The sequence below is a fragment of the Salmo salar genome, chromosome 11 (assembly GCF_965601325.2).
Source record: "Salmo salar chromosome 11, fSalSal1, whole genome shotgun sequence".
Taxonomy (NCBI): Eukaryota; Metazoa; Chordata; class Actinopteri; order Salmoniformes; family Salmonidae; genus Salmo; species Salmo salar.
In genome coordinates, this window is record NC_138301.1 from 5,541,181 (window position 1) to 5,553,241 (window position 12,061).

The 12,061-nt window shown below is 39.8% G+C and overlaps 1 protein-coding gene across 1 annotated transcript; it reads left to right on the forward strand.

Moving 5' to 3' along the window:
• The first annotated feature begins 5,181 nt into the window (after window positions 1-5,181).
• LOC106561895 (uncharacterized) lies at window positions 5,182-11,158 on the forward strand. The gene is made up of 3 exons (XM_014126201.3): window positions 5,182-5,294; window positions 5,678-5,826; window positions 8,911-11,158. The coding sequence occupies exons 2-3, from the start codon at window positions 5,694-5,696 to the stop codon at window positions 10,755-10,757; spliced, it is 1,980 nt and encodes a 659-aa protein (XP_013981676.2). The 5' UTR covers window positions 5,182-5,294; window positions 5,678-5,693; the 3' UTR covers window positions 10,758-11,158.
• Window positions 11,159-12,061: the final 903 nt, after the last annotated feature.

A 12,061-nucleotide genomic window follows, 5' to 3' on the forward strand; every position in this document is an offset into this window, starting at 1 on the left:
CAGTGGTCTTAAACCCTCTTACTGTATGTTACATCATAAAGAGACCCAGGATCTCCTTAGGACAGTGTTTGCAGACCACTCCAGTAAGGTCATAAGAGAAGTTGCCAAGTCTCTACTTCCCACTCTTATTCCTCTTTACCCTTTAGTACATCTATTTTCAAAAAGAGGAAAGATATATGTTTGGCATACAATTTCACAAGCATATGGATAAACTTTTCAGTATGTGCAGGAGTAAGAATGACAAATCTTGGGCAAATCAATGGTCAGTAAGAACATGTTTGGATCATATATCATGTCTCTGAAGTGGCGGAGTGTAAAACTTTATGTATTGTGTATTTTACAATGCACAGCAATAGACAATATGAAGGCTATGTTATTGATGTTCATTTCTAAGGCAGTTACCCTAATCCCTTATGGTTATTACAATGGAGTTCTACCACATCAAGTCACTGTGTAACAGTAATGAGTTGAGCAGAGGACGAGGGAAAAATAATCATGCATTTTCATAGTCTTATAATTCAGGATACTACCACCAAGTACAAGAACATTGAGTAATTCATAGATGCATGCTGGAGTGTAGAAAATGACAAAATGCTATGTTGTGAAAACATAGAAAGTAACCAAATTACAGTGTTATCCCTAAGGCACATCATGGATTTTATTTCCTTTAGATATAGGAGCATAATATAAAAAAAACAAAATCTAAAAACAGAAAATGTGTTTGGCTGCTTGTGGGTAGCACTGTTTAAAATAACAAAAGTAAACTAGAATTATCTGAACCTAGAAATGTATAAAATCCTGACTGCACCCTCTCTTGCTCTGTCATTTAGCTAAAAATGACTAAAGTTGGGATGGTCAGGCCTCTTATGTGGGCCATAAACACAAACAGAGTTTGAAATAATACAGTATGGCCAAGGCATATCAGAATAGGTGGCACAGGAAAATACTGGATGCCACCACAGTATAAGGTACAGCAACAGTTTCACAGCACTATAAAACACACGGTAATGAATACAGCGTTGTTCAAGGGTGGAACATGTATGAACAGAATTAAAAACATGCTTGGCATTTATAATAGGTGCCTGAAAGTATCTTCAGCTAACGGCATAGAATTATCTAATGTCACATTCATTTTGCTCTCATTCCAATGTCTTAGAAATTAGACATCTTTACACTACTTAATCTTGGATATTTCAGTGTTTCATTTGATAGTGACAAGTTAAAACAATGTGTGTCAAACACAATTAAGTGTTATAACTATGAACTATTGTCACACGCTGATCTATTTCACCTGTCCTTGTGATTATCTCCACCCCCTCCAGGTGTCACTTATTTTCCCTGGTGTATTTATGCCTGTGTTTCCTGTCTCTCTGTGCCAGTTCGTCTTGTATGTCTTTCAAGTCAACCAGCGTGTTTTCCCATACTCCTGCTTCTATTATCTTTTTCCTAGTCCTCCAGGTTTTGACCCTTGCCTGTTTTCTGGACTCCGTACCCACCTGCCTGACCATTCTGCCTGCCCTGACCTCGAGCGTGCCTGCCACTCTGTACCTTCTGGACTCTGAACTGTTTTTGACCTTTTTGCCTATCCACAACCATTCTCTTGCCTACCCCTTTTGGATTGATTAATAAATATCAAAGACTCAAACCATCTGCCTCCCGTGTCTGCATCTGGGTCTCGCCTTGTGCCCTTATAACTATGCAAGGCAGCACTTAGGAAAATTACAGTTAATTCGGTCTAATTCTAAAATTAGAAAAGTTCAAACATGTTTCATGTTCTACGAATGTTTAATTACAACCTTTGTGGAAGGGATTTCTTGGTGTCACGTTTAATATAGGAATCCTCCACAGAATCCTGGTACAGCATACCCCTTCCTCTTCATCCGTCTTCACCCCTATTTGCCATTATGATGCATGTAGACGTACAAATCAGTCAGGGCATTTAAACTGCAGGAAATAATCCATAAATGGTACTACGTTCAAAAGGTTTTTAAGACACAATCTGTATATTGAGTAACCTACACATTGTTTATGGCCACTTGTGTGTTATAAAACTGTTATTATTTCGGTGTATGCATTTCTTATGTGGTGTGGGCGAAATTCAGAAATTACAGACTAGGTTAGAGCCAGTTTGCGCTGTTCTTTGAAGGGAGTAGTACGCAGCGTAGTACGAGATCTTCAGTTTCTTGGCAATTTCTCACATGGAATAGTTTTCATTTCTCAGAACAAAAATAGACTGACGAGTTTCAGAAGAAAGGTCTTTGTTTCTGGCCATTTTGAGCCTGTAATCAAACCCACAAATGCTGATGCTCCAGATACTCAACTAGTCTAAAGAAGTCCAGTTTATTTGCTTCTATAAACAGCACAACAGTTTTCAGCTATGCTAACATAATTGCAAAAGGGTTTTCTAATGATCAGTTAGCATTTTAAAATTATAAACTTGGATAAGCTTACACAACGTGCCATTGGAACATAAGAGTGATGGTTGCTGATAATGGGCCTCTGTACGCAGATGTAGATATTCCATCAAAAAAATCTGCCGTTTACAGCTACAATAGTCATTTACAACATTAACAATGTCTACACTGCATTTCTGATCAATTTGATGTTATTTTAATGGACCAAAAAGCGTTTCTTTCAAAAACAAGGACCTTTCTAAATGACCCCAAACTTTTGACGGTAGTGTATTTTGATTTGTTTAAAACGTTTTTGGTTACTACATGATTCCATATGTCTTATTTCATAGTTTTGATGTCTTCACTATTATTCTGCAATGTAGAAAATAGTAAAAATAAAGAAAAAACCCTTGAATGAGTAGGTGTTCTAAAACTTTTGACCTGTAGTGTATATGGTACAAGATTCCAAAAATAAGAAGGCCAGTCTGAGGCAAGGCCACTTCTCATCCCAAGGAAGTTGACTGGCAGAACATGCCCCCTTGTGTTGAAGTCTTGCTACTGCATCTCAAGAGCACCGGCCATCCACCACAAACTGCACTGCATTCACCAGGCAGAGATAAAACAAGTCCAACACAAATGGCTTTTCCAGTACTTCTTTTTATAGCTGTAATGGCTGTTTTGAGGGTGAAGCACTAACACAAATACACAAGTTAAGGACTATAAACTGTTAGGCCTGAAATAGTGGACAAAATGAAAGGTTCCCTATGTTCTCAGTTAAACAGACACGCTGACCAAACATAATCCATGCTGCTATGTTCATTTTAGGGTAAAAGGCTAAGTGTGTTCAGCCTTAGGTAAGTGTAGATTTAGGTCCTATTATAACTGTTGGAATATTAGGTCAAAAGAGGAGCCAGTAGACTTTGTTTCTGCCCATACCTCTGCTGCCCTTCCAGTGTTTTAGTTTACCTTATCATAGCAGGGGTGGGAGATGTTCAGACAGTCTGGAAAGATAATAGGCGTGTCAAATACAGACAGGTTGGGACAGTTGTAAATTGGGGATGCATATCCTATCCTCAATGCCATCTTTGTGAGGCAATGATTCCACTATATGTGCACCAAAAACCAGGGGTTGTTTTTAGATTTTTTTTGCTGGATATTTTTGTAGAGGGTCATTGAATAATGAAAAATACAAATAAAACATTTAACACGTGTCTTTGATCAATGTGATTATTTATCATTGATAAACTGAATCTGAAATAAACGCCACCGTTCAAAAGTTTGGCATCACTTAAAAATGTCCTTGTTTTTGAAAGAAAAGCACATTTTGTATCCATTAAAATAACATCAAATTGATGAGAAACACAGTGTAGACATTCTTAATGTTGTAAATGACTATTGTTGCTGGAAACTGAAGATTTTTTATGGAATATCTACATAGGCGTACAGAGGCCCATTATCAGCAACCATCACTTCTGTGTTCCAATGGCACGTTGTGTTAGCTAATCCAAGTTCATCATTTTAAAAGGCTAATTGATCATTAGAAAACTCTTTTGCAATTAATGTAGCACACCTGAAAACTGTTGTTCTGATTAAAGAAGCAATACAACTGGCTTTCTTTAGACTAGTTGAGTATCTGGAGCATCAGCATTTGTGGATTCGATTACAGGCTCAAAATGGCCAGAAAACAAAGACATTTCTTCTGAAACTCGTCAGTCTATTTTTGTTCTGAAAAATTAAGGCCATTCCATGCTAGAAATTGCCAAGAAACTGAAGATCTCATACAACGCTGTGTACTACTCCCTTCACTGAACAGCGCAAACTGGCCCTAACCAGAATAGAAAGAGGAGTGGGAGGCCCCGGTGCACAACTGAGCAAGAGGACAAGTACATTAGAATGTCTAGGTTGAGAAACAGTTTCTTGGCAATTTCTCACATGGAATAGCTTTCATTTCTCAGAACAAGAATAGACTAACGAGTTTCAGGAGAAAGGTCTTTGTTTCTGGCCATTTTTAGCCTGTAATCGAATCCACAAATGCTGATGCTCCAGATACTCAACTAGTCTAAAGAAGGCCAGTTGTATTGCTTCTTTAATTAGGACAACAGTTTTCAGCTGTGCCAACATAATGGAAAAAGGGTTTTCTAATGATCAATTAGCCTTTTAAAATGATTTACTTGGATTAGCTAACACAACGTGCAATTGGAACCCAGGAGTGATGGTTGCTGATGATGGTCCTCTGTACTCCTATGTAGGTATTCCATAAATAATCTGCCGTTTACAGCTACAATAGAAATTTACAACATAAAAAATGTCTACACTGTATTTCTGATCAATTTGATGTTATTTTAATGTACAAAAAAATGTGCTTTTCTTTCAAAAACAAGGACATTTTTATTTGACGCCAAACTTTTGAACGGTAGTGTATAATTTGTCATCTACATCTAGATTAGCTCTGAGTAGCTATGTTCACCACACCAGGTAGAGGACATTTACACTGAAAACCCAACAAGAGCAAATATTGTAAATAGTCTTAAAACTAAATAGTAAACCATTTTACATTTGTCTAAACCTGATTATTTTTTAGTTGGGGTTAGAAGACTAAAATAAGATCTTATCATTTGTCTAAATATTCAAAGCAAATAGGCATCCTGATGTGACATGCCTGCATAGGGCAGATCTGTCAGCTAATTACAGTTTAGCTCTGAGAAGGGAGGTACTTGTGTGGTGGGGCTTTTTTATGATGTAAGGGGCAGATATTGTATAAATACTCACATCATTGTACTGGGAGGCAGCAGATTCTCCAACTTGCTCCTAACCTAAGGATATACAGCAGCAGTAGGAGGACAGTGGTGCTGAAGATTTCTTACCCCTTTTTGGAACTCATACTTATTCAACTGCATGCCGGTATGTGTGCTCTTCCTCTCTATCCTTTTCATCTCTTGGGGTAGTGAACACTAGGGCCCTTCTGAGGCCTGACTCCTACTCCCACTGGGGTGAGCTATGACAGGGCAGGTGGAAAAGATTTTGGTGCCTTATAAAACCAAGCAGGATAGACAAAGTTCTGTGAGAACAGGATGAGATATCCAGGAGGCTGAGAGTCACTATTCAAATGGGTTCTATGATATCTATCTCATTTGTTGTACTTACATGTAATCTGAAATGTGTGCAAACCGTTGTACGTGCAGTGCAATATGTGTGCAGAGAGAAGAAAGAGTCCCTGGCTTACTAAATACTGCAACTTCTAAAAAAATGTAAGCATTATTTAATATTTTTTGTTTAATTTGCAGATTTAACCCGTAAAAAATGGAAGTACGAGTATTGAGCATCCTCATCCTCCTGGTGGCCTTGACGGCTGTTCATGGTAGTGGTTCATATGTGGTGAAGAAGGTGATGAAGGTCGCCCCTCAATACCAGCCCTACTCTGTGAAGAGTCACGGTAAGAACCAGCATCCTAATCTACATTGCCTAGTCTGGTCCAGTGATGTCTTTGACCATTGAAACTGTATCACAGCAATTTCAATGTGACAGTTCAACTATAGTCAATGATACATCTAACTTCTTCACACTTCACCATAAACATACTAATTTGCAAATTTGTCCACTTACCATGTAATTTACATCTGACGATTTCAACTTTCAGTTCTTGCACAGGGAAAATCAGACATACAGTTAGTGTGAGAGCACTTCTCTAATTTGAAACATGAGCTTTTACCAAATCAAAGGTTATGTAGTGTAGTCATTGGCTACTGGGATCTGGATCTTTATCTAATGGCTGTTTCAGGCCTCGTGATTTTCATAGTAGCACATGTATTACATGTATAACACATTATGTTGCATACTGTCTGAAATGAGTACAATGTGTTATTACATGTTATTTCTGTCACTAAGGCTAAATAATACATCTTCAACAGTTATTTTGTTATAATTCTAAGACTGAGTATTTTTTACCTTCATGATGTCTTTACTGCAATGTTGTTTTTACTGGATTTTCAGTCAATCTCTTTGTACCTTCAGTAGGTCTTAATAAGTGATTTTAGGATGACCAGTTAGAGCAGTGATTCATTTGTGTAGAACTTAGTGGGGCATAAGGATCTGCTGACATTTCAGTAGTTTTTCTTTTTACATATTTAACTATAAAATAGGACATTTCAGTTTTGGAAGTTTGGGTGCTTTGTAGTACAGCTGATAGCTCATTTAAGTCATGTATAAAATGTCAAAATGTGTTGAGTTGAAAACAACACATGAAATACTACAAGTTGAGCTGTCTAAAAATTCTCTATTGTAATGAATAGCTGACTTTGCCCTACCTAACTGATGGTAACAGTACTGATACTGTATTTTTGTTTAAGTCAGGTATATAGTTAAGTAATGCATTCCCTCTGAAAAGAGACACATTTTATGATTCTTCTTATGTTAACCTTGCAATTAACTCCATTTCTTGCAGTAGCAAATTAAAGTAAAATTCAACAGTCATCAACTGTATTTTTAAATCATATGAAGTAATGTGTAAAATAGTGGGTGCCTCTTGTTAATGTTATATGTATTTTAACACTGTCAATTGTAGTTCAATCACCCAGAAATGTGGTTGTTTGGGTGTGCCTTTCAAAAAGTAAAAACATCTGTTTTAAATTAACCTAAACTGGGCCTCTACATTTGACCAAGGAGATGTCTTTTACACTCTGGGTCATGTGACCACAAAAAAGCAAACAAAAAACAACTTCCTTCAATGCCACCATCCTGCTTAACAAATGTTTGTTTTCTCCCCATACTACAGTTTCTTAAGTCAGAAATGTCAGCTTTTTTGGAGGTGTGAAATAAGAACAGGTTGAAAACAGAAGATTACTTCTAGCTAATAATTGAACAGGTTTAAATGTCTATGCAGGTTTGATTTCAGCAGTTTATTCTATCATACCCAATGCTCTTAAAGGGGCAATTCCTCCTAGTTCACATTGTTAGACGATTTACTTCACTCCCCCAAGCAGGTTTAACATACATTTGCTGGACAAAAGGGCAGCAATACAAAGTTCGGGAACATGTAACTTCCACTATGTCACCACACTGCATGCTCAGTTAGCTATACAATAATTTATATTATTAAATTAAATTAATTCAATAAAATTCCAATAACTTATTTCCTGAGAAGGACCTTCATGTGTGGTGATGTATTTAGTACAGACAAGACAAATAACATAGAAGTCAAAACTCCTACAGTATGAATTAGAAACATTCTATACAATCAAAGATGAAACGAAAACACTTATTTCAGTAATCTACAATCATCTCAGTATCTCAGTATTTTTCTGACCACAATATGCATGTAGACATGGTTGTTTTCACAATTTCATTAATAAACATTTTCAGTAAAAGTGTCAAAAAAGATGGAATGACATTGAGGAACAGAGTACACTGACACTTTGCCATTGATCAGTGGCCATATATATATAACACGTGTCTCTGAGTATTAGTGCTGATTTAGAATCAGTTTTGTATTTTAGATCACAATGAATAAGATTACATGGACTGGGGGAGCTGATCATAAATCAGCACTCCTACTCTGAGACACTTGTTACATACAGCCCCAGGACTCAGGTTCCCATGTTTCCAGTAAAAGGAGGTGTAAACCAAATGTCAACTAGAGTGAGGTTAAATTGGGAAACACCTACTCTTACTTCTGTCTAGATAGTTAACTAGGCTAACTAACTAACTTGCCTACCCAAAACAACAATGTAACACGCAATCTTGGTAAATGGTCTGGAGGTGAATTGCATTCTGGGAATCATCATATAAAAACATAAGTGGATTCATCACATGTACATGACATTTGAATATGTAAGCAATACAGAGCTACAAATTATTATTGTTCCTCTGACAATTGCTGAGTGTATTACATTACTGTACATCTCCAAATTTGGAACCCTTTTCATTTTTCATGTCCATAAATTAACGTCAGTCCTCCAGCACTCAAACAAAATACTGGGGATTTACTACTACATTGCACAATATTATGAGCTGTACGCAGGCTTTAAAACTTGTATTTCCGATCCAAAGTTCCTCCATTTGTTTCCTAGGGTGGACTAGCAGTCTAATCCGCTGCCTTAGATCATATGTACTGTGCAGCTGTGAGCATGGGAGTGAATCTGACCCAACGATCTAGCACACTCTTTCCGCCTATCTTTCATCTCTACTGTACACCTCTATCTCTAAACCCTATCCAATAAAACACAACAAATAAGAAAAGGTGCCCCACATATGTAAATGTGTGCTATTATTGGTATTATCTCTCTTAGTATTATTTCAATTAAAATAATAATAATTTGAGAATGAGCGACAACAGCAGACAATACTAGTAATTCTTAACCAGCAGAGAACACGTGATAGTACATATTAATTACTATTCCTTGAATTAATTTTTGAAAATGTAAAACATATTTCCAACAGACAATTGCCAATAACACATTTATTACAAGAGGATCATTTTTCATCTGTTGTTTTAATAAGGTGACTTGCTATTTCCTCACAGTGGTGTCGGTGGCGGGAGAGCCCGGTGCGCCAGGTGAGCCCGGGCCAGAAGGCCCCCCTGGCCCACCTGGCCCTCCAGGGGAAAGTGCTGTGGGACAGCCTGGACCCGAGGGCCCTGCTGGACCACCCGGACCTGCTGGCTACTCCGCACCTGGCAAACCTGGCTCCCCAGGTGGGCCTGGTAAGCCTGGTGTTCCTGGCGCAGCTGGCGAGAAAGGAGAGGTGGGCACAGCTGGACTTCAAGGTCCTAGGGGCATGCCTGGACCTGCTGGAAGTTCTGGACCAGCTGGGATCTCTTCCACTGGCAAGCCTGGACCTCATGGTCTGCCCGGAGCAATGGGGCCAAGAGGGGAAACAGGCCTTAAGGGACATCCAGGTATGCCTGGTTTGCCAGGAGCTAAGGGGGATAGAGGAGTGGGTATCCCAGGGGCACAAGGTGAGACAGGGGCTGTGGGACCTATGGGACCAGCTGGGCAGCCTGGAGCAGCCGGAGTTGGAAAGCCAGGCAAGCCAGGAATCCCTGGTGAAGCAGGAAAGTCAGGTAGCCCAGGTAGGGATGGGGGCACTGGTCCCATGGGTTTGCCAGGTGCTAAGGGCCACACAGGGGCTCCTGGTGTAGGTCTGCCTGGAAAACCAGGTGATAATGGGGCTCCAGGTATGCCTGGTGCAGCTGGTCCTAAAGGTCATCAGGGAGCAACGGGAGCAACTGGTGCTCCCGGTATCCCTGGATATGGAAAGCCAGGAGCAAATGGACAGAAGGGTGAGAGGGGAGTTGTAGGAAGCTCAGGAACAACAGGTCAGAAGGGTGAGCCAGGAGCACAGGGATATACTGGTGCTACTGGTGCTACTGGGCCCATGGGTCCCACCGGTCCTCAGGGTGCAAGAGGCTTCCAGGGAGATACTGGGGAAATGGGTCCCAAAGGTGACACAGGTGCAATGGGACCGCAGGGACCAAAGGGATATAAGGGAGATCAGGGAGCACAAGGTTTCCAGGGAAAGCAAGGTCATACTGGAGCAACAGGCCCAACTGGTGCCACGGGAGCTACTGGAGCTCCAGGTAACAAAGGTGACACTGGTCACACAGGTGCAACTGGTGCTTCAGGTGTCCCAGGACCTGCCGGGCCCAAAGGTTTCCCAGGGCGCAATGGTGAGGCAGGTGAGGCTGGAGCAGCTGGAGCCCCAGGTCCCAGAGGACCTGTTGGGCCTACTGGTGCCGCAGGTACACCTGGCCTTAAAGGACACCCGGGTCTCCCTGGCGCACCTGGCCCAGCTGGACTGGCCGCTAAGGGAATCCTTGGCCCTCTCGGTCCCCCTGGGCTCCCTGGTGCTGATGGTCAGGATGGTGGCCAAGGCCCTGCTGGCCCTCCCGGCCCACCTGGTCCTCCCGGTGAGTTCTTTTTTGAAAAGAGCATGGGCAAGGGTGAGGTCATGGTGCCTACTCTTGTTAAGGCCCCTATGTCTGCTTTCTCTGTTTCTCTGGCTAGTCCTTATCCTCCATCTGGGGAACCTATTAAGTTTGACAATGAGGTGTACAATGCAGAGAATCACTATGACACTTCCACTGGGCAGTTCACTTGCCAGGTTCCTGGAGTCTACTACTTCTCATACACCATTCACGTGAATGGGGCTCATGCTCTGGTGGCTCTGTACAAGAACGACAAGCCAGTCATGTTCAGCTATGATGAGTACAACAAGGGCTTCCTGGACCAGATGTCCGGTAGCACTGTCCTTATGCTCGATGTGAACGACACAGTCTACCTTCAAATTCCCGATGATGAGGCCAATGGCGTTTTTGCCGCTGAGAATGTCCACTGCTCTTTCTCTGGGTTCCTTATCGCTTCAACGTGATACGGTGACACCCAATAACAACACAACTAAATATGCAAGCTATTTCTCAAACAAGTAAACTCCCTGTCTTTCCCAACCAGGCAGTTGTCTCTTTTTTGAGGAATAGAAGCATCTCGACTTGAAAAATCCAAGAAATGGGTGCTAAGAAGAAGGAAATAATTTATCTAAGAGGTTATCAGGGATGGGGAGGCAATCAACAAAGTTACCAATGATTCAGAATTGTATTTTTTGTGAGTGGAGGCAACATGTGAAATTTAGGTGTTATGGCCATGTTGTGTCTTGAATTTTCTTTTTTTAAATTATTATTAGAGCAGGTGATTCTTGTTTTGTGTATGTCTGTGTTTTTGTACAACCTTGTTTTTGGTGACCAATTCGATAACCTTATTAAAAGTTCATAATTACTTTCTGTGCACCATTTTGTACCTGACTTCCTTGTATGTGACTTGAATATTGTGAAATGGCAATGGTTAAATTGACCATTACAAATAATACAAGATATAGCACACCACAAAATACTGTCATACAAATACAAATTGTTTATTAACAACATTATTATATCCCCAAAGATTCCTAGTCATGTAAAGCATAATGACCAAAATAAATGATGTCTTTAAAAAAATGTTGCGTGAGTGGGACTTTTTCAAACAATGCAAAGGCCATTAAAATGCACACAGAACACTGATGCTTTATTCACAATTTTAAGTCATAACTGTAGCTAGAATACTAGCTAATACCAAAGACTTAAGTCATTGCGCTAACGCTAGTTTCTAGCGAAACTACCTTTAACTTCCTTCAAAATGCTAACAGAGACATAACTATGGTACCCATGAGTTTATCTGACTGAGTAAGTAGAAACATTACCAAAATCGTGCATATATAACCTTGCCTGAGACTTGAAGACATTAACCTAGTTAGTGCCTATGCTATAGCTCAGCAGGCTAACGTTGTTGTGGTGTGTGCATTGCCACAGTTAGTGCACCCCCTGATATATCAAAATATACAAAATTATAATAATTATAAGAATGTGTAAAACTAGGCCTTTATTACTCCTGTATGAGTGGAGAAAAAATACTAATTTAAACCCAGTCGCTCTCAAATGGACAATATGGAAATAGAGTATTCTCAAATATTAAATTATTCTTTACTAAAGACAATTATGAAAGCTTGACCAACATTTCTCAACTGAATAATCTTCTTAAATACCTAAGTATGTCATTCAGAAACAGTAAATTCATACTGTATGTCACACTATAAATTGACAATCACACCACACAGCATTTTTAAAAACTACTTTCAAAAACATC